This window comes from Stegastes partitus, unplaced genomic scaffold (genome assembly GCF_000690725.1).
Source record: "Stegastes partitus isolate 25-593 unplaced genomic scaffold, Stegastes_partitus-1.0.2 Scaffold3, whole genome shotgun sequence".
Lineage (NCBI taxonomy): Eukaryota > Metazoa > Chordata > Actinopteri > Pomacentridae > Stegastes > Stegastes partitus.
Window position 1 is genome coordinate 756,351 of NW_007577734.1, and position 27,484 is coordinate 783,834.

The 27,484-nt window shown below is 42.8% G+C and overlaps 1 protein-coding gene across 10 annotated transcripts in view; it reads left to right on the forward strand.

The window, feature by feature from the left end:
• Window positions 1–1,100: 1,100 nt before the first annotated feature.
• The window catches only part of nfixa (nuclear factor I/Xa), a 116,038-nt gene continuing 89,654 nt past the window's right edge, over window positions 1,101–27,484 (forward strand). For 2 of the 10 annotated variants that reach the window (XM_008276697.1, XM_008276746.1), the window contains exons 1-2: window positions 1,103–1,994; window positions 9,162–9,245. In XM_008276697.1, the coding sequence (XP_008274919.1) occupies window positions 1,992–1,994; window positions 9,162–9,245 (87 nt within the window). In that variant the 5' untranslated portion in view covers window positions 1,103–1,991. Of the gene's footprint in view, window positions 1,995–9,161; window positions 9,246–12,952; window positions 13,131–27,484 lie in introns of those variants that run through there. The other 8 variants (XM_008276764.1, XM_008276705.1, XM_008276724.1 and 5 more) reach the window with 7 other exon arrangements.

Consider the following 27,484-nt stretch of genomic DNA (forward strand, 5'->3'; position numbering starts at 1 on the left):
CACATGTTCCTTAAATAACCACTTTAACTCTTTTTTCTAATAATCAGCGATCATGTCAACATGTTTTTTTCTCTCTCTCTCTCTTTCTCTCTGGTGCATGTCTTTTGTGTCAGATCTGTTGCATTTGGCCTTAAAGTCCCTCAAACTATGAACATTTCTACCCCAAAATGATCCTTTTATTGTGTTCTGGACTCCATAATCAGATCTGTTGTGGCTGAACTCTGGCATATCTCAGTTTATCCTGTTGCTTCACTTTTCATTCATTCTGTGACAATAGGTTTGTGTCAGGTGAAACACCACTGAAGTTAGAGGTTGTTCAAATCCACGATTATCATTGCTCCTAACTTGCCATCATTGTGTCTAACAAGAATAGCTGAATATATTTAACCTGGCAGGTGTTTCATAAATCTGCAAGCTTAAAAATGGAACTACTTTTAGAAACAAGCAAACAAACAAAAAACAGAGCCTTGTTACTCTTTGAGAAGGGATTCAGTGACACCTGACTAAAGTTTTTTTGGATGGAAATGCAGACGTCACTTGTTCACTGCGTCCCTATTTCCCCTACAAGAACTTATTGACCTTATTGGGTGCCTGTTTTTTTTGCTTCAGATTGTAATTATTAAAAAAAAAAAAGAAGAAGAAGAAGAAGAAGAAGAAGAAACGCGGAAATCACAACTCGGAGCAGCTCTTGCTTGTGGCCCGGCCGTGCCCACAGTGCCACTCTGAAAGCTTCAGTAGGCGGTAGGTAGGAGCAGTGCAGCCCTAATCCCGGCAGTCCGTGATTTAGCCCCTGGTCCTCCTAATGCTCCTAAAGCCCCAGCTGCTCCCCTGGCCGCTGCGCTCTCTCCGCGACAGACTGCACACCGTTCGCGTTATTAATAATTCACCTAATAATTCACCAGTTCGACGCTGCTGCTGCCGCCTGAAGCACCGGCACCCCCCGCCTCCTCCACTGTAAACAACTGCCCTAATTCCCCGTCTATTATTTGGTGTGTACGTGTGATTAAACAGGGCACATGCTGGTGAAGTGAGCTATTTAGTGGCTGATCATTTCTTTTTTTTCTCTCTCTCTCTCTCTCTCTCTCCTCGAAGGGAGAGAAGTGAAGGCGAGCTCGCCGCCGGAGCGCACGGAGAGCTCCCATTTTACGCACCGAGGCATCCGGACCCGCCGCCGCTGAAAAAGCTTCGCGGGAACCGACAACGTGTCGCTGTGCAGGCATTCTGCAGCCGCCTGCTAGGCGGTGGCGATTTTTGAAGAAGCGGGAAAAACACGCAAGCTGCTCTTTCATCTCGTCAGCTTTTGAGGAGGAGGAGGCGAGGGACCAGGGGTGTCCCCCCGTTTTGTGTGTAACTCCGCGTGTGTGCTTGCGCGTGTTTGTGTGTGTTTGGAACAAGAGAGAGGAGAGAGAGAGAGAAAGATACGAGGGTAAAACAGATCGGACGCGCGGCGTAGGAGACAGCTGCTTTTGGACACGTTTTGGAAACAGAAGCTGCTCAACTGCAAAAAGGCTGCACACGAGGAAAAAAAAAGAATATAAACACAACTTACTTTGCATCACCTCTCCCGTCCATTAATTTGAACGCGATATTAATATCATTTTGGGGGAGCTTTTGAGCGTCTCTCAATCTGCTGGACAAGTTTGGAGGCTGAAGGACGCACCTCGGGACTTTGACGCAGACGTCTCTCTGACTTCTTTCTCGATGGACATGGGCGCATCTGACGCCAAGCAGCGGTAGACGGAGAGCTCGGAGCCGCTGTCCTCTTTTTCCTCCTATCTCTTGCAGAGTGGACCCACTTTTGAAACAGCGTGTTTTTTTTCTAGCTGGGCCTAAGGCCGACTTGTTTAAAGGACCTTTTTTTTGCTTCCGGCAACAGCGAAGAGACCAAGTCTTCCTCCCTCAGCTCTCACTCCCTCTCTCACTTTTTTGGAAGCTGAACTTTTAAAGGAAAATGGGGCATTGAGAGGGTTGGCAGATCTCCCCACGCTATAATGGTACGTGCTGTGTAACTCAATAGTTCCCTTCTATTGGGTCTATAGGGTAAAGTCTATAGGACTGAAAATAAACAAAACGCCGATTTTGTTTAACTGCATTCCTGCAGTTGTTTCAGCTCTTAAATTTCTTTGTGAATTATCAGAACTTTGTTGGAGATACGTTTGGCTCATTGTGAGGCCACAGATGACTGTACAACACACCTGTGTGTGCGCGCGCTCGTGCGTGTTTGCATGTGTGTCTGTAACAGAGAGAAAGAGAGAGAGAGAGAGAGAGAGAGAGAGAGAGAGAGAGAGAGAGAGAATAGGTCTGCGTCATGCGTAAAAGTAACCACCTGCTTTGCTTGCCAATTCTGAGCTTTGCAAAGCATCTAAATTCACACTGATTGACCAAGTTTTGAAAAACATTTAATAAACTGTGCTCGTTGTCAGATATTTTCACACAACAATATATTTTAACAAAGATCTGTGCTTTTTAAGTCCAGGCTGCAGTTTTTGTTTTTTGATTTTTTGGTCTTTTGGTAAACTGCACTTTTCTTGCTGCCATTTTCCCAAAATTTCCTTTCTCAAATCGATAACCACAGTAATCAGCCTAAGTGTATAACACACACTCAAATATATGTTTATTAAATACTAAATTCCCTGCTTTAAAACAGTGTATCCTCTCTGAAGCGTGAACAATGTGCAGACTGAAGTGTTTGCAGAGGCGTTTGAGTGGCCCTGCAGACACCGACTGACAACGGGGAGGCTGATCTTTACTGCGCTGCTCAGATCAAACAGAATAAAACACAAATGCGACCACAGACTGGACAGATCTGAAAGGCTGCCACGCACAGACAGTTTGTGGGCGATATTTATTATCATGGCGATTATTATTATTATTATTATTATTATTATTATTATTATTATTATTATTATTATTATTATTATTATTATTATTATGCGCAAGATTCCTAAAAAAAAATAAAAATAAATCCGTGTGGCGCACGACTGCTGCACCGTCCTCCACCTTGCACCCGGACTGCTTCTATTCCATCGGAAGGCGGCTGCTCTTTTTATCAATGGGCACTTCATTTGCGTAGCTGATGACACTTTATAGTGACTACAAGGGGGTGGGGAGGTGAGGTGACACACAGACTGTCTTTGTGTCCCCAGAACAAGTGGTGAGAGTGTATACAGGAAAATAGCACGAATTAGAGCCCCTCCGTTGCATTTAATGTTAATCTGAAAATCGGATGCTTATCAGCGAATTATCTCTTTAAATCCTGCAGCATACATAAACATAAATAATGCATTTTATTACCAACATCGTCTTTAGATCGGTTGTATTATTATTGCAAAAGAATTGTTATTGTTATTTAGGACTGCTTTTCTTTTCAGTGTGCAGCTGATGGTTCTGTAACTGTAGTAAAGGATTCATTAGCACTAAATTGTCAGCTTTTAATGTTTTGTATTAAAATGCCCTCATAAAATTGTGACCTAAAGGATGTTTTATGAGCATCCCAGGAGATTCGAGTAAAACATGCCATAATTCAACTGTATTTGTGGATTTGTCATTTGACATATAGTTTACAGGGTCTGTTAAACCTGTTAAATTTTTTTGGGTGATGATGAGCAGCTTTTGTTGCAACACATAAAGAACTACAGAGTAGATTATAAAAAAATATAAAATATTTTACAATTATAATTCACATTTTTGTACATTGATCAAAGTTTTCTATTGAGTTTTTGCATATTAGTGCTATTAAACACAAAAAATCTTATTCAGTGATCCTCTGGCAAGTTTCTATTAAATAAGTTGGTCCTTAGAAATAAAATTAATATCTTATATAGACAAGATTACAATTTCAAACAATGTGTTTTTCTTATGAATAGAAGCGATTAATATAATAAACACACATGAACTTGAAATCGTACAAATGATGAGCAAAAAAGGAAAATATGTGCATATATAGATTTGTGCTTGAATTCTCCTAGTGTGCATATTTTGATTACATTATAAAAGTCGCATTATAATTTTTTTTTAACTGCTCAGAGTGTTTAGTCCCAAAGGTTTATTCTCAAATTCACGGTGAAGAGGAAGTTCAGTGTCATTAACATAAGCAAATGCTTCCTGTATACAGTAACACCATCAGTGACCAGTGATTTCTGTTCACATGAAGGACACACATTCTGTCACATCAGTAGGATGCAAACACATATTTTCATGTGTTTTAAATATCTGTTACATAACTTTTATAGGGGTTACCTGCCAAAAATGTGTGTTGGCCCACGTTGCTGGGACGCCCCGTCATACCTGCACAACAGCAACAGCAGGCCTCGAGCAGCTCAGGATGTCAAATCGCAGGCCGCGTGTGTTTTTTCTGATGTCAGCCGTCCAATTATCTGTCTTTTATTTCTGCAGGTAAGCGAACCATTAGACAATGGTTCATAACTGGCAGTTATATTACAATCCTCATTTTTGTTTTGATTGTGGGCCTATAATTTCACAGTTGGTTGCGCTGCGGTTGTTGCAGAGAAAAACCTGCCAACCACAAAATCTGTCAGTCAAATAAAAGTTAAGAAAGTTACTGGTGCCAAGTTGGGAGGTGGGCGTGACCCTTGCCGTATTATTAAATACATTTTCAGAGTATCATTTGAGTTGAGCTGGAAGTGGGTGAGACATTTGAAATGAGCTCAACACGCTCCTTCACTGAGTCATACAGTCTGTGCGTGTGTGTGTGCGTGTGTGTGTGTGTGTGTGTGTGTGCTGTAATGTAACTCCATGCTTCCTGGTCTTTGTGGTAAACTCTGCTGTATTAGACCCATAACCACAAGAAAATCTCCCCATGGATCAGTCCTCATGTGACACAAAGGGCTGATTGTACCAGCCCAAACCTCATTGTTAAATGCACTTAGCCAGTGCAGCTCGACCTTAACTGAGTGTGGTTTGGCCATTTAAAAAAAAAAGCTTGAACGAGGATCCATGTAGGAAAAGAGGTGCCAGTGGCGTCGGGTTTCCAAATGTATGGAGGAGGTGGTGCAAGCACTGTGGCAGTGAAATGCTGTAGCCCGGGAAGTTCAGTGTTACAATTGGCATGGTATTATCTACAGGCCACAGTCCATAGCCTATCCTGTCTAGCAAGATCAGTAGTTGACAGGCGAGGTGCCAGGCCGAGTGAATCTTGGGGTGTGTCACAATGTGTGCTCTGTTCAAACTTGTTACACCGTAACAGTTTTGGTAAAGTTTTTTTTATTTTTTTTTTACATGAAGTCGGGACGAGCCATTGTTAGGGCTGGCGGAGTTTCACATCTATTAACCAGGCACAAGTTTCACCTTACCTTTGATTGGAACTGCACACACACAAACATGCACACAGTTGAATATCTCACATAAGTCAAATGTTTTTTGCTAAAGTCATCTGAAACAGTTTTATGCGACTCCCTCCTGCAGTCAGGCCTCCTTAAGATGCAGTGTTCACACCATGTGCTGCATGCCTTATCCAGAATCCCACCATTTACTATTGTGTGAAACACAACTGCACAATTAAGCCAAATGCAATCTTCAGCTCTGCATCTTGGCTGTACTTCTGACCCAACTAAACCTTCAGGACCCACAAGTGGAGTGAAATAATTAGCTCCACTCTGCTCAGCCATCCATCCATCTATTTTATTTTTTTAATGCAGCCCCTCAGTTTCTCATCTTCTTTCTTAGTCTCCCCATTTCCTCGTCAACAACCCCCCCTCCCCGAGATGGCTGTGTGAAAAATTGTATTTTTCCAACATTTTTCCCTGAGGTAGCTTTGGCAGGGACTCACACAGCGGCCATTTCTGCCTTTCATACACTCCTCACACACCATGGAACAGATCGCCGGTGCGGCCTGGCGTCTTTGAAGTGGTTGCCATCTCACGCAGGTTGGCTGGACTGCCTCTCCCCCCCCCTCCATTTTCATCCTGTGCCTTAAACTTGGCAATGTTATTTTCAGCCACCGAATCCTGATGATAAAAACGTGTTTAAGACACAATGGCAGTGATAATAATTATGGTTTTTTAAAAAGATGGACTGACAGCACTGATGGTGGTTGCGGTCGATGATTGTGCGACAGCCAGAATAAATCCTATTTGGAAACAAGAAGAGGACTGCACCAGGTGTGTGTGTGTGTGTGTGTGTGTGTGTGTGTGTGTGTGTGTGTGTGTGTGTGTGTGTGTGTGTGTGTGTGTGTGTGTGTGTGATGGAAGTTTCTTTTGTGTGTATATGTGTGTGTGTAGGTGCTGTGTGTTCGTGTGTAACTGCTAATGCGAGATGCAGAGAGACAGAAAGATAGAGAGGAGGATCATTGATATGTTGCCATTCATGTGCTTTAAAATGGAGCCATCTGAAACAAATTCCACCATCAGGGCCTTTCATACACAAAGCTCTGTGGAGGTGTGTGTGTAAGTACATGTGTGAGCGTATGCGCAAGTGTGTGAGCAGGTTTTTTGGAGATCTCACCTCCAAAGAATTTGGCCATATGGTCATCAACACATATACCCAGAGAGAGAAGGAGACAGATAGAGAGCGAGCCAAGGGAAGACTGAGGGAGAAAGTGAAAGAGACGTGTCTTCTTTTGTCGGTGGAAAGGCAGTTTTAAACAGATCCTATTCCCCTACCTTAGATCAGATGGCTCAGACCAAAAAAAAAAAAGTTGAAAGAAAAAAAATCCTCCACTGCATCCACTACTACACATATCTGTGGAGTAGGAAAATCTGTCTCAATTAACACATTTGCATTGGGCGATGATGGACTCCAAATAGGTCACTGACTCAATCTCCCGCCTCCGAATCTTCCCTCTAAAATGTTAATTAAGGAGGGCTTTGAGATTTTTCGCTCAGGGCTGGCCATATGGGCTGGGCATATGTTCTATATATATAGTATAATATATAATTCATACACTGCTGCAGGAGAGAGTGTTTGGGGGCCTGGAGTTTTTTGAGGGGTTTACTACAAAGGGAGTCAGTATGTTCTGGCCTCCCCAGTGGCAGGTACAGAGCTTAGCCTATTCATTAGCTTCATGTTATTCACTGTTGCACAATGGGATTGAGGTTCATCAACACCTGTTTCTTTGGCTGACAACATAAAGAGGGCATTTAAATTCCTCTTTGTTGGTTGGTTAATATGAAATAAGAGCAAATTAGCTATTGTTAGGGTGCAGTTTCTTTGCGTGTGCTTTTTATTGTTTGTCCTGAAGTCAAAAATTAAAGGTTGGTCAATGCTGAGATTCTGTGGATATGAAGAGCTACATATGTACAAAGATTTTTCACAAATATTCAGTATGTTTTCTCACACACTCCTAATTGTCCCAGTGCCATCCACCCAGACACCCATTCACCAGCAGAATGAGGCAGTGGCAGCCAATGAAAACAGCTCTTTCCCACCCGCAGCTTTTTGGGTTCGGCTCAACCAATCAGGGAAGACTTACTAGTGCACCTGACCCTGTTTCTGGCCGGGAACGGCCAATCACAGAGGCTGCAGGGCACCTGATGCATTGTGGTCTGTTCGCTGGTAGTCGGCAGGCTCGCACTGGTGTGGATCCCCGCACAGGTGCTGTGGATCCAGGCCATTATTCTGACCAACAGCCAATCGGATGCATCGTTTCATTATCAGACACATGTGGCCTGGCAGACTTTGAGTGCTCACATTTTGTCTCTGTGTACGCTCTTGGGTGTATTAACATGCACGTGTACGTGTGTGCATCTGAGGAACTCTGCTACCCCAATCCCAGAATGCCTTGCTGTCTTATCAGGCCTCTTTCACTCTGTTCCTGGCTTCATCATCATCTTGAGACTCAACAATAGGCACTGTGTTGCCCCCTCAAGGAGTTGAGGGCCTCTGCAATAAAAAAAGAGACTAAAAATTTTAAAAAAACGTGTTTATGGACTAATAAAGATGATTAGGAATCGCACAATTGCAGAAAAATGGAAGGTTTGTGAGTGCAGATTATCTGTAATAAAAAGCTGAGGGGAGGGACGGGGGAGAGAGGGAGAAAGAGAGTTAGCTGTACAGACCTCTCATTGCGAAGGATATGAATAGCCTTTGTTTTCACCACAACTCAGGGCTGTGTGGTCTGCCAACGTCTGGCTCTTATTATGGGGTTTGTGTCTGTGTGTCTGCGTAAGTGGCATGCACGTGTGCACTGGTGTGTGCTTGTGTGTGTGTGTGTGTGTGTGTGTGTGTGTGTGTGTGTGTGTGTGTGTGTGTGTGTGTGTCGCTGCGTGTTCGTGTGCGAGCCTGAGAGCGCATGGGTGTGGAAAAAATGTATATACGTACTGGGGATTATATTTTCAAGAGGGTTAGACTATATGTGTGCGCATTCAAACATTTCTTCACAACCAGATACACTGTGTTTTCTCTGCTCCTGTTCACTAAATAAATGTGGCATGGGGTCTTGGGCTGGCACAAGTGTGTGTGCATGCTTTTTTATCCGTTAAAGTTGTGAAATGAAATAGGATTTCACAGAACGGCACAGCGGCTGTGGGATTTGGGCTCCCTTCGGCTAAGTAGAGTGGGATAGGTTGATCCAATCAACGGCAGAACTGCAAGGAGAGCCTATTTCACAGCTCCAGGCCCTGCCAGAACCCTGTCTGCCCGCCTGCCTGCTTGACTTAGAATACAAATGAAGCTCCCTGAATGCACACCTACACACATATGCATGCATACACACTGGTACTTACAGACTATCTGACTAGGGATTTGCTTCTTCTGTGGAGAAATGAAACCGGCAGGGGTTATGACACCGTCTCGCATGTTACAGGTAAATTTCAGGGTTGCATCACAAAGAGGAAGAAAGAAAACCAGGTTTATATCAGAGTGACTTCAGGAAATGATTGGTCACGAATGTTTCTGTGGATTTTACTAAATTCTCAAAATTGCAAGTGTTTTTTTTTCACTGCATAATTTCTTAGGGTTAGTGTTGCTTAATATTTATTAAAGAATAACAAAAGCCCAGTATAACATTGTCTTTGGTAAATATTAAAGTCTATTCCTTTTTCTTAACATCACACCAAGAAGCAAGCGCTTGATTTTCTGGCACCTTTGTCATAAAATCATTTGAGATGGCTTCCGAAGAGAGGCGCCAACAATGTGGCCAAATCACTACGCAACTAAACTGTGAACATTTTATTTAAATAACTATCTTTGTGTGTGTTTTTCAGGCTACTGACACCTACCTGGTGAACGACGATCCTACTAGAGGCCCAGGGATGCCTGAATGTTTCCTCGTGTCTGACACATACAGGGTATACACACTCTAAGCTCTCTATATCCATCCTTGTGTCTGCGTCCCAAGATTTGTTTCCTGAACACACAAACAAGCCCTTGGAAATAATCCCCCCCCCCCAAAAAAATCATTTTACAAGCTCAGACTTCAACATGATGAAAACTATATATGTTAACCACTTTATTACGTTCATGATTTTGAAAAAGAGCTTCTGATATGAATGTGTTCAGGAAATACATCCCCATTTTGTGTTGACATTCTGCCGTAACCATGGATATCCTGAATTCATCTGTCGCCTGTGCTGACATGTGGCAACAGTGCCCTGCAAAAACATTATGTTTCCTAAAAATGTCAGCTTTTTCGGTGACATGTATTTTTTACAAGGTATTATTTACGCTTGGCAGAAGTTTGGCTTTGTTGCAGAATCTGCACACATTCTCTTCACGTCGAAGACAGAAGTTAGAAGCCAGTGAAAACAAAGCAAAATGCCAGACGAGATTTGTTTTGCAGGACACTTTCTGTGTGACATGTGCTGCATGTTGTCATTTTAATATATTTTTTAAAACGTGTTTCAGGGAGAGTTTACAGATAACTGCTAGAATGCCTGGAAAACTGCTCCTTTGGCCTGCATGCTGCAATCTGACATGTTGCATTTTCCGCTTAAATTAAGGAATGATGACATTAGACTAAAATAAATCTATACGTTTTCTTTCTGCTGAATACAAACACGGCAGAAATGCAGAAATCCAAACCAGTCTGAGTATAACGTATGAGCAGCTACTACATACAGTAAACACAAAAAGCAGCAGGCGTAGCACATTGCTCTGCACACACACTCAGATTGCAAACAGATCCATAGAGTCTCTGGGATCCACACTGTGTATAATATGCTTGTTAGCCATAGCGGCCAGTCAGCCATTTCTTTCTGACTGCATATGCCTGTATGCATTTGACTGGCGTGCTCCTTCCTAGAGCACACATAAACAGCTTACTCGAACAATATTTACACTGTATGGTGTAGTAAACGGTACAGTTACACATATTTTCCGTTCACATATTTCCTGCCTTTTGAAAGACAGCCTCAACCACCTGTCTCACACATTTAGCATGCTAATGGCAGTATCAGTATGCTACATCACTTTCAATATTTAATGGCCTAGCCACAAGCAATGGTAAACAGCAAGTACATGGATAGCGCCGTGTGTCAATGAGAGACCACAACCTGCTAACTTTGGACATACCATATGGTTTTCTCATGTGCTTTCTAATGGCAAACGTAGTCTAAGAAACCACCACATGCCCGCTCAGTCGAGGGGCTTTCATAGGTGATGTTCTGACGGGCCTGTTCGATCCCGGGCAGAGAGAGAGAGAGAAAAACAGAAAGGGAGAGAGAGTTTAGAAAGAAAACCTGAGCGCCAATGTTTTGTAACTCCAGCGGTTGCTATAGTTTGTTTGTTACAGCCAAGTGCCTGTGCTGAATACTGAGATGGACATCTAATGCCAGGCTGAAGCCAGAGACAAAGACAATGTGTTTCGTCAGACGGACAAAAGAGACAGTGCACAAGTGTGAGTTGAGGATGGCAGAAAGAGAAAAAGAACAGCAAAAAAAAAAAAAAAGATTATAAAACAGAAAAAGATCACCTAAAAAATACAACTGTGAAAGAGAAAAAGAGGGTAGCCAGAAAGAGAAAGAGGGAAAGTGAGGGAGCACACAAAGGCTTTGGGGTTTGGGCCTGTGCCGTGGTGGGGTGTGGTTTGGAAAGAGGAGAGACTTTGGGAAAAGAACACTACACCTCAATATGCTTTACTTTTTTTCCCCACTTTTATTTAGTATTTCCCTCTTTCTTCTCAGTCTAATTCTTTTTTTGTTTGTTTGTGCCAGCATATCTTTGACCACCAGACATTTGCGTCCATGTACGCACTGTATATGTGTGTAAACTGTACATTATATGCATGTGTGTGTCTGTGGTGTGAGCGTCTAAGTATCCTACATAGGCTGAGGTCTCGTAAAGCTGCACAGCTTCATATCCCCCTGAAAAACTTGGCATACAAGCACTGGGGTGACCTCAACCCCAAAAACCGCACCCTTGCACACTCACAGACACACACACACACACACACACACTCATACACACACGCACGCGTGCATATGTGTGAACACACTTTTGCACAACTCCAACACACACCCGGACATATGCACATTCAGAATCGTATTCACACGTAGGTGCGCACACACATTTCCAAACACTAATGCTCTCACACACACTCTCACTTATACACTCGTGCACACATGCACAAGGCAGGGGCTTATGTATAATTGCAGGCACTCTGCCTGCATATATGAGTTTGATTAGGCTGAGGAGCAGAGAGCAGGCGAGGATAAAGCCAAGCCTGATTAGAAACAGAGTGCATCGCTTCCATACAATAGGAATCACAATGAAACTGGTTTAGACCACTTTGCCCGAGTTTAGGTATCTTTTGTCTGCATATACGTATATAGTAAGCTGGAATATGACTTGGAATTAATTAAAAAGGAGAGAAATAGGAAACCAAGAGGTATCACAGCTGAGTAAATTACAGTCTTAGACAGTGAAATTTAAAACTTGCTGTAATAATTTTGGACTTCTTTAGTTCAACTTATAGAAATACACAGAAATATTGACAATATCTAAATTTTCACTGTAAATATTTTATACGTTGGGGTTATACCGTACAGATAAAGAGCTGTTTGTCCCAAACTGAGCAGCAAAGTACATCCTCAGGAAAATGGACAGAGCTGGGCCTCATATCCAGCCGTGACACTCTGTAAAATGCAGTAAAATACAAATAATTGACCCACATGTTTCAGCAGCATTAAATGCTCACTTCCCTGCTCACGTTTTATTTACTGTAACACACAGTCAAACTAAGAATACGGGCCTCTTCAGCTTAAGGCCCTTGACTCATTTGTGCAGACAGCTTTGCGTCACCATCACGACAAACGACCACAGCATAATCTGAGCTGTAAATCTCAAACTTTTTCTCCTTTCTATTTTGGTCACACTTGGGCTTGCTTCTACATTCTTCATAGGACCAAAGGATATGAAAGCAAGCAAAAAAAAAAAAAGATCATTTTGAGGAAATCTGATCCATCAATCACTTGCTGTGTGCTCAATGGCAAAAGAAGTTTTAACAAACAAAAGCAAAAAATATATATATTTAGATAGATGTGCCTGCACCAGAGGAAGGTGGGAAGGTTTGTGGAATTTTCAACTCCTGCCACAAGCTATTAAAATGTTTTAAGTAACATGATAGATAGATAGATAGATAGATAGATAGATAGATAGATAGATAGATAGATAGATAGATAGATAGATAGATAGATAGATAGATAATTATTAAAATTAAAAAATACACCTTCTGCAGAACTGCAAGTGCAAAATTAAATGCCATATGAATATTGCAGATGATAAATACATATATAGATAATAAAATAAGAAAAAATGTGACTGCACTCCTCATTGAGAATCACAGACGCAGCTACAGTGCAGCAGGAACAGTGTATCTCTTTGGGGGTTTTAGCGAAGCACTGATTCTTTCCAAAGCGTTAAGCAACCCCGCATGATTTTAAATATAAAGTTAGGTTTGTGTCGATCTGAGAGAAGCGGGAAGGAAGGGAGGGGGGGCAGAGTTAGAGAGAGAGAGAGAGAGAGGGAGGGAGGGAGGGAGGGAGAGAGAGCAGCAAAACTTTCCCCTAAAGTTATTGCCGAGCTTTCACTGCGAGTGAGGCGGGGTTACAGCCTGGACTGAGCCACAGCGGCTTTGCAATGCGGCACCGCAGCAAACCTCCATCCAACTTTGTTATCAACAACTCCAATTTTCATCTCTAGACACCACCATGTACTCCCCTTACTGCTTGACACAGGTATGGAAAGAAAATCGCCGTTTTAACGCTCCTCTTCGCTGTGTTTTTTTTTTTTTTTTTTTTTTAAGAAAAGATTTTCCGGTGTCGTGCGCCTCCGGTCTGCTTCTACTGTACGCGGTTACAGTGTTGTGTTGTCTGTCGCGCTGCTGCTGCTTGTCATTTGTTGCGTATTAAGGACCTTTTTTTTTCAACTCTGCTCTGCTTTTTCCCATGTTTAACCTCCCTCCCTCTTTCTCCCTCTCTCTCTCTCTCTCTCTCTCGCTCCCTTCTCTCTCCCCCCTTTCTTTTTAATGGCACTCCTCCAACGGGCTTTTCTTGTGCGTCTCATTGCGCATGGTTTGGAGAGAAAATGGCGCTTCTCCCAAATCTATTTTATATAAAACGGAGGTTCGAGAAAGGGGAAGGAGGGTTGGGTGTCCTCCTGGCAGCTGGCGACTAATTGCAAACACCCCGAGGCAGTTATCGGCTTCTTCAATAAATATCGTAAACCTCCTATTAAGTTCTAATACTTGAGCTGTAGGACAGTTGGGGTTTTTTTTCGGGGGGTTTCTGACTTGCGGCTGTTAGGGACGTCTGTCCGTCTTCAGCCGCAGACGGCGATGGGGCCTTTTAGGGTCACCGTTCATATCTGCCCCGGGTTTGCTATATTCTACCTCAGTAGAATCATTTACAAATTAAACGTTATTTTATTAAATTATATATTTTTAAAAAGTTCTTCAAGCACAAAGGCGACAGGAGAGTTGGTGGGCGTGTGTGGAGACTCCGGTTAATGACAAAACACAGTTATTATTTTAAGAAGCAATATAACTACATTTTTAAAAATACATTCTCATCAGTTATTTTGTTGTATTTTTATCAAGGACAGGGTGGATATTTGTTAAGGGATTCACTCGGTAGAAAAACGTGCCAGGCGTTTTTATGTGCGTAATTTCCAAAGGCCGTTTGGGTAATAGTTCGGTTAGAGGCACACACATAAATATAGATTTTTTTTCTTTTGCTTATTTTAAAAAAATAATCTAATAAATCCTATAACTAAGTACTTTTAAAATATTTGTCTCACATTTTTACCTTTAAATGCAAAATTAGGCTTCAGACTGAGTTTTGACCTTTTGAACTTACACTTCTCTCCGCACTTGTGCCACTATACAGTAAAAGTTTAGATTTATCTTTATTTGTCACCATGAAGATTTTGTAATTTTCCTTCAGTATACTATATTTCTGTACAAAATATCCAACAGAAAAAATCTTTAAGTGAAATTTTAAAACAATCTGGGCCAAGTCTGCACTTAAACCGCTTTGACTCAAAGAAAGATTGTGGATTCTTTTTGCTGATTAAAAAAAAAAAAAAAATCACAGTAAATGTATTTTATTTCTGAGCTGAATATGGTGAATATGTGTTAAGTTGGGTTTTTTTCTGCAGCTCAAACCAAGTCTTTTCACGTCTCACAAGAGCAAAGGTCAAGCTGTAAATGACCTTTTTCGTTTTCCTCACAGCGCAGCCTTTTGTGTGACTGAAACCACATATATATTTAAAGTTATGTTTGTTAAATAAGCATATGCTTCCCAGACGCACATATTTAGTGCAGCTACTGCAGAGTTAACACATGAGAAGTGCAGGCTCGGCGCGCCTGCAGCTTCAGGCCGCCACAATTCCGTTTTCTCCCTCAGCCGCTCGGTTTATCACATTAGACACTCGGTTAAATGTCTTTTTTGTATTTCAGTATTTTACCATTAAACTCCACTTGAAAGACTGAGTATGAGCATTTAAATTAGTATTCATCAGGAGGTCATGTATATTTTTTCCATCTGAGCTTCACTTAGTCAGGAGTTAGAGATGCACTGCGAGGAAATACATCTAGCAGGCTCATGCGCAACACATTCATTTATATTGTGAAATGATTTGGCATTTCAAAGTCACAGGTGTTTAGCTCCAGGCGTATAGGTGAAATTTCCAGTGATACGAGGAGGTCACGGCCTGCCGAGTTACGCACTTACATTTTGTTGTATCAGGAGATTTTTTTGTTAGAATAATTTTGTTTGACTAAATGTATTTGAGATAATATTGGAGTTGCATTCATTGTCTGTGATGCAGTAGAGAGAGTCATCCCTTTCCTTAAACAGAAAAGTCTGGTTTTGACGAGCTCCGTGGAAAACACGCAGGATTCCTTCTCACTGTTATTTCAGGCCCTCTGACCAGACCTCAGCGTGTTTCTGTAACTTTATGAAGTTTCTCAGAAAGAAACGGACACAAATCTTCTCAAATGCATATATATATTTCATCCTGTCTTTCTTTTTTTTTGTCACTGCAACCAAGTCAGACGTAGATTCTGCATCAAAAGCAATTGCACTAGCAAGAAAAATGCTTCTCTCTCTCTCTTCTTTTTATTTTTCTTTCTTCCACTTTTCTTTTGACCTTTCTGGCGTCTGCACGTTTTAAACAGCGAGGGACACATTTTCTAATCAATAGTCTATTTGATTTGCTGCGTAAAATAAGTCCAACAGCCCTACTGCATATTTAGCACAGATAATTTTCCAAGCCTGGTGGTATGAGGCAGAGGTCCGCATCGAGTTTCCTCTTTCTTTCCATTAATTAAAATTAATTGGCAGCAGATCCTCTCTCACGAGCGCCGCATGGACGCGTGCAGCCCATATGCGCGATACATATTGATCTGCTTAGGCTGCTGCTATTTCGTCTCCGGCTTTCAATGATGGATATCAAGCAGAGCTGATTTGTTTGCATTCTCTCATATCTTCCCGCGGAGCTCGTGTTTGTATTCAGAGGATATAAAAATAACACCAGTCAGAAAATTAACTGTAAAGACGCTCATGCATCCTGCTTACACCTGTAATTAAAAACTTGATTCGAAGCATTTAGCTTTAATTTGCTGTGATCGTTTTAATGATCTGATTTGATGTTGCAAAAAAAAAAAAAAGAAAAAAAGAGAGAGAGATAAAAAAGGAGGGACCGGATTGTATGTTGTTCTTTTACTTAGTTCGTGTGCACATCCATGAGCGCACGGATGATGGATGATGGATCCTGACGTGCGTAATGTACTTGTAACCGCGCTGCCACTGCCGTCCAGTGACTCCATTAAGATTGTGTTCTTGATCACAGTCATGTAAATAATTAACAAATCACAGAAAACATGCAAAACTGGTGTAAACAATCTACAATGTATTATTAATGCTGATAAAAGCTTTGCTGGAATGGCCTGGTAGGTGACGCACACGATCAGCCAAAAGTGCACTTGCCAAACGTTATCAAGAGGGGCTTTTTTTTTTCCAATTATTATTACTTTTTTTTGTACTTTTACGGGGCTTCGTGGTTTTGTTTCACATCCATGTGACGGAAATGTATTTGCATAAAGTTTTCATGCGTCTTTTTTTTTTTTTTTTTTGAAGGTCGAGAACGCGTCGTTAATTAAAAACTTTTATGTGCTGCGTTTGGAAATCAATTATTTCAGACTCCAGTTAAGTCCCGCTTATCCAAATGAGATGGGCTGCTAATGTGGGGCTACAGCGCGTCTCACAAACGCAGCCAACTTTTGAAGCTTTGCTGCAGACTCAGAGATGTTTAACAATGTGCGGGAAAGATTGCTTAACCGTTTCCCCCCCGCACGGTTCGCAGACAAAAAGTTTTATTTGCTTTCCTCGATTCTCGCTCATGAGCGATTCATGTTCCATTATATGCACTTCTTAAGGGGGTTTTAGATTTTGGAGATCAAATGAGTCCTTGAAATTCGCTCGGCCGTGCAGATTGGCAAAACACATGAAAGCATGAAGGGAAATCTATACATACTGTAACCATGCCATATAGCCATAGCAACAGAAAAAAAAAAATATGGTCAGCATCTTTGGTGATGGAGATAAATGCACTTGTGTGTAGTTTGGTGTGTGCGTGTGTGTGTCTGTGCATATGGGGATGTGTGACAATATGTGAGAAGCCCACACATGCCGTTTGTGTAGTTATATTGTCCTAAATATCTACTAGTTTAAACACTGCACACAAAGCCAAATTTTCTGCTAGAGCTCATTAGAAGTCAGAGGTTCAAGGTCTAGGCCATCATAGCTGTGCACGCGTGAGTGTGCGTCTTTGCGCAAGCGTGTGCTTCTTTACTCCTGCCCCATGTGGGGCTGGTGGTTCTCCTGCGTCAGCCCTCGGTTCTGGTTTCACTGGGACCCGACGTGGACGGCGGCGGTGCTGGTGTAAGTCGAGGTGGGCCTGCATGATCTGGTAACATACCGAGCCTTACCGGCGTCACTTTGCACCACACACACATGCACATGCACGGGCACGCACGCACACACACACACACACACACACACACACACACACCTACACACACACACACACACACACACACTAATACTAATACTACTACTACTACTACTACTACTACCACTACTACTACTACTGCTACTGCTACTAATCCTGCTCGCACAGGTCCTAGTTAGTAGGCACAGCACAGGCAGTGGAGAACACGTTTGCTGTTGTGGACGGTAAGCAGGGCTAAACGTGGCCTGCCAACTGAAGGCCAGCAGCAGGCAGATAGGCAGTGGGTTGCAGGCAGAACCCAGGGGTACACTGTGTTCTTTTTACTTATTCATCCTTTCTGCTGGAGGCAGACCAGGTCCACCTTACACTGCTTGGCCCAGAGTGAGAGCTGGTAGGCAGAGACAGAGGGAAAGAGTGCAGGGAAGTGGCACCAAATATCTGCATCAGTTGAACAGAGTCTGAATAAATTTTCAGTCATTTAAATGCTCAAATCAAGTCCATCGTTAGTTCAGATATTTGAGTCAAATGTGTGTGTATGCAACAAATATTAGTTTTACTTTGTAACATACAAAAAAATTGCTATAGCAGAGACCATAAGGCCTCGAAGCCAAACCCTGAAGTGGCTTGTGGACAGTCCTCCACTGCCTGTATGTCTGTGTGTGATTCTGTCTTGGAGGTGGGTTAAATCCAACACTGGTGCTCTGCTTATCCCTTATCTGTGCAGTCTTCCTGACTGCCCATAGAAAATGGATTTGCCATGCTTAACTGAGGCAGTTGGCACAACAGGGTAATAGGTGGCTGTCCCCTAGATGGATGGGCACGTGTTCGTGCGGCTGATACGTGTGTGTGTGTGTGTGTGTGTGTGTGTGTGTGTGTGTGTGTGTGTGTGTCAATGTCTCTGCCTTCTAGTGTGGATTAGGTTTAGGCTGATTTGTGGCCAGTGAAAGCAGGCGGCCCCTATAGCGGTCTTATGTTGGTCTGAGATATAGTTTTGTTTACCAACCCATACGGCACACACATGTACATACACGCACACACACATCTTAAATCAGACTGAGCGCTCACATATGTTATAGACAGATAGACAGACATGTGGCGGAGGAGCAGCAGAGTCAAAATCACTTCAGTGTGCTGATACTGGGAACATCTCTCTCCGTTTAGCCTCAGCCAGTTTTTGTCATGAGAGCAGAAAGTACTCCAAAATCAAATAAACACAATTATCCCTCCGAGCTTTTGTTGTTGTGATGCTCGTTACACGATATAATTTTACATTTGGCTGGAGGTAAGAATTAGGTGTGTAAACCGAGTGAGTGATTGACTGATAATTGCATAACCTCCCTGTGTAAAAATTGTTTTTGTTTTTTTTTCTTCTTGGGTTTGAGAATCAAAGGTGCAACAACTAACAGTTTACCGTCATTTAACACGAAAAGACTTGAGTTTGCCAGCAAGGGATGAGATCATCAGACAGTGGAAATGTGAGGAACCAATAAGGAATCAAGGGATGAGAAGATGCAAGAGGCAGTGAACTACGGGCTTCTTGCAGCTGCTTGGGGACAGACTCCCCTTCACCTTCATCCTGCTCCTGCTCCTCCACCCCCTCAATTAGCTCCCTTTAGAAGAGAAGTAACGGTTAGTGAGAGATCTGCATTGTTCCAGGATGAGCTTTAGTTGTTGTTGTTGTTGTTGTTTGTGTCTCTCTCTCCCTCTCTCTCTCTCTCTCTCTCACTCTCACTCTTTCTGTGTCTTTCTCCATCCCCCTCCTCTGTGACCCATTGGTGTGTTTTTCGTTCTTTTTGATTTTCTCAGAGGCTTTTTTTTGTGGGGGTAACCCCACTGAATGGGACAATGCAGCCTAGCGTGAAATTAAAGCTCTTAGTTAGTTTGGAGTTGCTCAAAAGAGGATTTTACACATGCATGCATTCATCACCCTCCCATACGCTATAGATATAGCTAATTAGAGGAAGTACACCCTATGTCGAGCATCAAGAGCCCAATTAAAAGAGTAGGAGAAACCTCGGTGTGCGAGATCTAGGCCAAATCAGCTCGGTGAATGCATTTCTATTGCTTTGTGTGTGAACAGTATGTCTGCCTCCTTAATCCAGGCGGGAAAATATGGACAAGACTGATATGAGAAGCGCACAAGTTTCATTAACATATGCATGTCACGTACTCAGTAAGTAAATCAAGAAAACATTCAGATTGATCATCCTGACAGGCGAGCATCTGATTCAAAACAGATTGGGCAGCTCTTGCTGACTCTTCCAAGTCTCATTTTGGAAGTAGCCTGCACCGAAATGTCTGTCGTGCGTGCACATTGGAGTTTTTTGTTGTTTATTTCAAAGACATTAATTTGTGCCTTTTCACCATAAAACACGACTGTTCTTAAAAGCACAAAGCAGCAAAAGTTACATATTGCGTGGACTAAACAATAGCCGACTACTGTCAGTATGATTACTTTATCTTTAAAGAGTTGTTGATGGAATTGCATAGGTCAGACTGTATAGCTACTAGACCCCACTGTGTTCAAAGAGTGCTTAAGGTCATTTATTTTTGCCACTGCAGCGTGTACGTGAATGTGTGAAGTAGAGGCGGCCCAGCGTAGAGCAGCAGCAGTCCACATCACCCATGGGACCGATAGCTGTAAATATCCACCAGGCCTAATGAATATCTCTGACACAGATACACTAACAATCTTCCAATTACTTTATTCCCAGTATTATCAGGTAACACACACACAACACATGCGGTCCTACATCCACAACTCCTGGTTCTAGAGGCCTCCCATTAGCAGCCAGTGAATCCAGTTAGTGAGTCAGACTTTGTGGAACAAAGTGTGCTGCTGTACGATTTTCTGTCTCTCTCTCTCTCCCGTTGAGAGCACTGGCAGCTTGCCAGGGGTGGAAAAATCTATAAGCCATTGCGTAATATACCATATCTTTACCTTGGTTGAACCCTGCGCAAGATCCACAGCTGTGCAAGCACACAAACAGAGCAATGAGTGTGTTCGTGCCTCGGCGTGCGTGAGTGTGTGACAGCGACACACAGAGTGGCTTCTTTGTGGCTAGTTTTCAGTGCTCACCCTCATATAAACAGTATCACACCACTTTGATCAAATGCTGCTGACAAAATATTTTTCTAAGTAGACTGAGCACATCATTCTGATCGCTTTCTGCAGCGTTTTTGCCAAGAGAAAAAGCAAGCTGAGGCCACATAAAATTTATCTGTTTTTGTGGCTGGTGATGTTAAAAAGGGAAATCAAATTAAGTTCATGTTTTGCCTTTGTGACATTTAAACTCCATGGCAACGCTGCTGCATTTCCAAGTTCAGGGGCACAACTGCATTACCATTCACTACTGGAGTTACTCGTTCTCCGTGAAGGATCTTTAGGATTGGAAGGCCTTTCGCACACTGAACTATGTCTCTCATTCACAATATTCGGTTTCAGTGTTTTGATGTGTCCATGCGAGGCCTCACTTGAAGCGTCCGTCCGCACCTGAAGCTTCTGCGGGAGCTGCAAGTGTTTAAACTCCTGAGGGAGGGAGTGTAATGTTTTTATTGGATGTCTTTGAACTGAGCAGTACTTACTGACTTTCACACTTTTCTGTCGAGAGCTCTTTGATAATGTACGCTCACGAGTGTCATCCCCATCACGGCTCTTATCTCACACAGAGATACACTGACGTACACGACGAGCAGCAAGAAGACGCAGATAAAGACGGTAATAAGTTGCTCACCAAAGTGTGTGTGGGTGCCGATGTGATCATTTAAATAAGATGAAATGCAAATGAATTATTGTCTAATCAGTTCTCATCTTCGCTAATATGATCCACTCAGGCGGCATTATCACATGTTGGGACTGATTCGTTTTGATGGCTGTGATTATTATTAAATGGTGTGTAATGACTACTGATAATCCCCACATGCAGCTGGGCACCCTGGATTCGCTGGGAGGCTGTTGTTTTGTTAATGCACGACTGAAACCTAAAACACATACAGATGTGTGTGGGACAAAACCACAAACCCCCGTTGAGATCCCTGCTATTGTTTTAGTGCATATTGTGCTTAATTTTTAATTTTTTTATTTTAACTGCTTGCTTATGGACATTTTTCAACAAATGTGCAACTTTTCCCATATTAAACTGATTTTCTTTCCTCTGCCGTCAGCTACACAGTGTAAAGGGTCAAACTGTGTTAGTGTGGTGATGGCGGTTTGGGCCAGAGGGGGAGGTGGGTGGCAGCTGTGTGAGGGAGGTAGCTTGAGTTGGTGGGACAAAGTTGGTTGGAAGACAGATACTGCATCATTTTTCACTTCATGTATTGCATATGCATGCGTGTGTGTATGCGCTGTGTAAACGTTTGTGAGACTGACTGCTGATATGTTTGTGTTTATTGACTCAAAGAGACAGGCCGTGGCTGCGTACACAGCAGTGTACGGGTGGCAGGGGTCCAGGCTTGGGGGAAACGTGTGTGTTTAAAGTACACACAGGCCTAATTATGCTGATTTAAGCATTCTTGCGGTCCTCCCTCTGGCTTGTGGTGTGTTAACTGGCACAGGGACGTCCAGCGGAGAGGGGGAGAAAGAGAGTGAGGGAAAAGATGAAGAAGACAGAGATTTAAAGGGGACCCTTAATAAGGATAAAAAAAAAAGAACGAGCGCTAGAGACTAAGAAAAATGGCGGTAGAGGTTGAAAACACGGCAAGAGCAACGGCGCAGAGAGAAAATGTTGTCCCAGACACTGGTGAAACAGAGGAAAAACATACACCACCATCAAACTTCCCAGCAAGCTTTTTCACTCCTCACTTTGGGGTTAAGAGCGCGCCCGCTCTTCATATTTATTTTTATATTCAGATGTTATGGATTGGTCCGGGAAAAGGCCGTCCCTTTTCCCAGCAGAGGAATTAATACTGTTTGAATGTTCTCTCTGGAGTCTCAAAGGAGGAATTTTGCAAGGGAGTTTTGAAGGTTTATAAGTTAAAACCTGACCACTGCTAAATAAACAAATGATTATTTAAAAAAACTGACCCTTGTTTGTTGACTTGCTGGTTTCTGGCCTGTATGTGTGCACCTGTTTCTGTTTTTTTTTTAATGCACATGCAGTGCAGTTAGTGGTGAATGTATGCAGAAAGTGGGCAAAAATTGGGGAAAACACATAAAAGACACATGCGTCGGTGTGTTTTTAGGCAACTTTGTAGGGATGGCGTTTGTGTATGTGTATGTTTTGAGTGATTTTTGCACCTCAACACCATGATTTTCTTGCCTGAATAATATCCGAACACGAAAAAGTACATAAAAGGCCTCCTCCAGGTTCGTCTTCCAACACAGCAGAGCAGAGATTGATGATGTTAGCCAGTGTGTATTCAAGCCGCCTTTCACGCAGGTGATAAAATCCTGCTGTAGAAGCAGGCTGGGCTGCTCAGTGTCTCCGGGTTCATCCGCTGCACTGTATGAGACAGATTCAACCAACACCAAAGCTCACATGTTCTCTCATTTGAAAATATGCTTCCCATACATTTCATTTCTTTTTTTTCTGTCATTCTGTCTCTTTCTCAAAACATACCTTTTTTTTTTCTTTTTGCTTTGATATGTTTGCTTATCTTTGACTGTTTTTCTCTATCATCCCTCAGCTGCACCTATACTTTCTCTCTCTCTCTCTCGTTGCATCTGTTACTTTAACCGCTTCTTTCCTGCATTTTACCTCATTCTTTCCAGCCCCCCTCCACTACTCCTCTCTCTCATTCCCTCAGGAAGAGCCACAGTCTTATCTGGGATATGTTGGATTTGGTGAGCTTAAAAGCACTTTACTAACTCCCTGTCTGTCTCTCCTGAGAACAGCACAGGCTATCTAAAACAGTTTCACCATTCAAAGGGCTTTGTCCATTGGAATGCTGCTCATCGGGCAACTTTTACTCCCTCTCACCGCTTAATGGTAATCCTTTACCTGGCTCTCCATCTTCTAGACCTTCCCCCCTTCTCTTTTCTCTCTCTTTTTTTCTCCCTCTGCTTCTTTACTGTTCCTCTGCTGACTAAAAAGCTTGATATACACATATTGGGTTTCTTTGGTGATGTGAAGGAATGCTAATGTATCATAACCATATTACAGTACTTAGAGCAGGCAAATGGTGCCAAGTGCTATCTGGAGAATCAAATCTCTTCACAAGAGCCATCTTTCTCCTCTTCACAAAAATGGTGTTCACATTTTGATTTTCCTCTCTGGAAATTCATAAAGCTGAAAGCGCCTCTAAAATTTTGCTGAAACAATGGTGCTGTTGTATTCAATAATGCAATTTCTCCAGAAAGCTAGCCTAAATAAAGATGAGGCCAAATCCTATTTTGCATGTGATCCAGGGGATACTGTGCTGTCTTCTTTGTGCATGGGAAGCATGGGAATAAATGTTTTGCGTATACTGCTGTCACAATTTGGTCACAGTTGAAAGTAATTTTTAAAAACATTTAAATACCATATTGAAATCTGGAAAACAGAATATTTATTTAAATGCTTGAAGAGTGTAACCAAATGATAAGTGCAAATCCAGAAGCAATCCTAACAGGATATGATCAGACCCCAGGCAGGCGCTCTTTGGCGTGTGGCGGGCAAACTGGAGTGAGGGATTTGCTCGTTTTATTATTAGGGCCTGTGTATGTTGTTGATGGAGTAGCTCCATCCATGTTGACTCACAGAAAGACAGCGGTGATGGCGACACTGAGCAGGGGTGTCAGGCTTGGCTCATGACTCCAACTCCCCAAACAGCACTGCAAAGGCAAACCCTGCTTTCTGTGCATGTGTGCGTGCGTGNGTGTGTGTGTGTGTGTGTGTGTGTGTGTGTGTGTGTGTGTGTGTGTGTGTGTGTGTGTGTGCATGCATTTGAGTCTTTGTGGGTGTGTGGACGGCATACTGCAGTTGTATGTGTGCGTATTTCTTTTCTCTGTGTGTGTACATGTGTGTCTTTCAGTCCTGACAGCCAAGAAGACTCAGCAGCATCTGACGTGGCAGCTCTTGCTGCTTTCAGTCCAGCTCTTTCCTTCTGGCTCTCTTTTCTGTGATACTATCTTTTCATACAATCACATGTTTATAAATGGAGACTGACTGGTATTTCTTACCGAACCAGTTTCGCTGAAGGTTTACCAACAGTCAGCGAAACTGTACTGTTTGATGAAAAATAATATAGCAGGAACAGAATATTTAGTACAGTTAGGAATTTGGTTTGTTTGTTTTCAATGAAACAAAGTAAAGCCTAGCAGGATACTGGGAAAAACATTTTTAAAAATGGCAAGATTCAATGTGTGGCCAGTGAAGGCACATTTTCCACATAAACAGTATTTTACTTACATGCTATTCAATCTTTTACATAATAGGAGGGATTTTTAGCAAAAGACAAAATGCTAAACCTACACAAAAGATAGTTATTTTCTACTATAGTGTAAAATGCATGTAGGAATATTTTGGTTGAAATTTTTCTCCATATTAGCACTCCAGTTATAATAACAAAAAAAAAATGTAAAAATCAAATACATAGATGGATACGAATCTAGCCTAATTCAGAGCTTGGATCAGTATCCTGCTTCTTCTTTTTGTTCCCTGCTCTTTTTTCTTCCCCACTGTTTGTGAGGTGGCTTTTTATCGAGGTGGGTTTCCTCCAGTTTATGTCCCCTCTGAGGACATATACTTATGGCTGTCTGCCTGTGGTACTGTGGTGCTCCTGAGGTCTGAGCGAGGTGGTAGTTTAGGCTGGGGAAGGCAGCGAGCGTGGTCACAGAGGAGATAACTGCACACACACTCTCCCAGAGGCGCCCGTCTGCACTGGGGAGGATTCATCTTTAAAAAAAGAAAAGCACTAGTTTGAGAGATAAAAATTTCAAGATGATTTAAACTGTTGTGTGAGTGTGTGTGTGCACACGTGTGCATGTGTTTGTGTGTGTGTGTGAGCGGTTGAGAAGGCTCTTTGTTTCTCGCCTCGCATGTGTTTGTGTGTGTCCTCTGTTTCTTCCGGCCTGGCATGGCAGTTGCCCTATAGGGAATGCCACTCAGAATGGGCAGAGCAACCTTTAACCCTCACACTGCCAGCTCAGAGTCGAGCATAACTTGCTGCCTACCGTAATGAGAGCCGAGTCTCCCTTTAACCCAAAACCATCGAGCGTGGCAGAGTTTGAGACCCGGCTCTCAGGAGGCCATATGGAACAGACACCTTTTAACCCTAATGGGATCAGAGTCACGTTGGAAGCCACTTGAAGCAGGCATCCTCTCTTAACCCCTAACACTACCGACTCAGCGCAGACAAGGCAGAGTGCACAGGCAAAGGCCCAGCTCATATCATGCCACAGGGAGCAGGCACAGTTTAACCCTCACAGTGCCAACCGAGCACAGGCAAAACTCCAGCTCATACAATAAACAGAATTAAATCTGCAAGCTTCAGTGTCCCTGATAGGGGGCCCGCTGATGTGGAAATAGGGTGGTTATGTGAGAGCGTTTCCCAAACGTTTCCAGTGTTTTAGCTGTAATCACTGGGCTTTTTTTTTCTTTTGCAGGGGGGAGGGGGGTATTTCCTTCAATAAAACCTTTTATCTTACCCATTCAATCTCAATATATGTACCGTATATTGGTATCATGTCCCTACAACTGTCAGCTTTCGAAGAAAAAAAAAACAAAAACATCTGTGTCTTATGAACTGAAACAATATTTGTAAATGGGTTTTATAAGGGCAAGGGTTGTTTATTCTGATCTTTTGGTTAATAATTCTTTAATCAGCAAGATTGTAATCAGTAGTGTTTTATCTATTGCTAATAAATGTAGTTTGCTGCTATGCCGATATGCATCCTCGCATACTTTAAAAGTATGAAAAACATGGTGCCGCTAAACCATGTAAAAATGACCCAACGCTTGTCAAGAACACTTCCCTTTTGTATTTTTTTTTCTTTTGTGAAGACAAGAGTGTTAATGAAACACTCAAGGAACAATCAAGGAAGCAATCAATCATGCAAAAACAGGGAATAAATTGACAGGGAAAGAATGGATAAAGGTGCCAAATGGTTTTGTTTCAAATGATCCACTTTGTGCTAAATGCTGACAGATGATATAATAGTTACACAAAATGCAAACAGGTCGAGAAAAAGTACAATTTATAGAAGTGATACTTTCCCTTTAAGGGAAGTAACAGGGCATGAGTTGCAGCATGAGTGGCTCTGTGTATGCGAGGGAGAGTAAGAGAAAGAGAGAGTGAGGGTAAAGGGAGTTTCTGCACTTGCCTGTCTGGCACCGGCCGAGGAATGAGTGTACAAGTTTGAGTTGCTGGGTGAGTCTAGCTGTGAGAGCGAGAGGCAGTGAGAAAAGGAGTTCCACAGTGAAAGGAGTGAGGGGGAGCGGAGCGAGGGATGCTAAAAGACGGATAGCAATTTAGATAGAGAGAGCGCAGGCAGTTGGTAGAGGGTGAGCGAAGCAGCTAAAAGCAGAGGGAGGGATGGCTGAGGTGCAACAACAATATGAAGTACAGGAAAGGGAGAAGTGGTAGAGAGTGGGGGATTGCAGAGTAAAAGGTGAAAGAAATAAATGAAGGAACGGAGGGGTAGGTGATGGTGGGGGGCACAGAATGAATGTGTGATTTGGGCTAGTGAATCATTTGCATAAAGGGTGAGGGCACTCTGCCCGGCTTTGGGGAGAGGTTGGCATCTCGCCTTGCCGACTGGCAGAACGAGGACCAGGGAGGAATAAAAGAATGAGGGGGAGTGAAAGAGTGAGGGAGAAAGTCTCTCAATAGTACATCTCTTGTGCGAGGAGGAGCAGGCCTTGGCTACTGCTGGAGCAGGGCATGGTTGGGAGGGGATATCGAGTTTCATTATCTGCTTGATTCCTGCTGTATTTGCTAACCATGAGGTTCAAAGCCTTCGGTGCAGCTGTAGGCAGGGCATGGTAGCCAGTCTGTGCCGCTGGCATGTGCGGACTGGAACACCGTAGGTGTGTGTAGCATGCGCATTGGTTTGGAGTGAGACCGGACGTGTGAGACAGACGTTATGCCTTCGCTGTGTAGTTGAAGCAGAAAGCTGCCGCACTCTGCCATCACCCCGCGCTCTCTCTCTCTCTCTCTC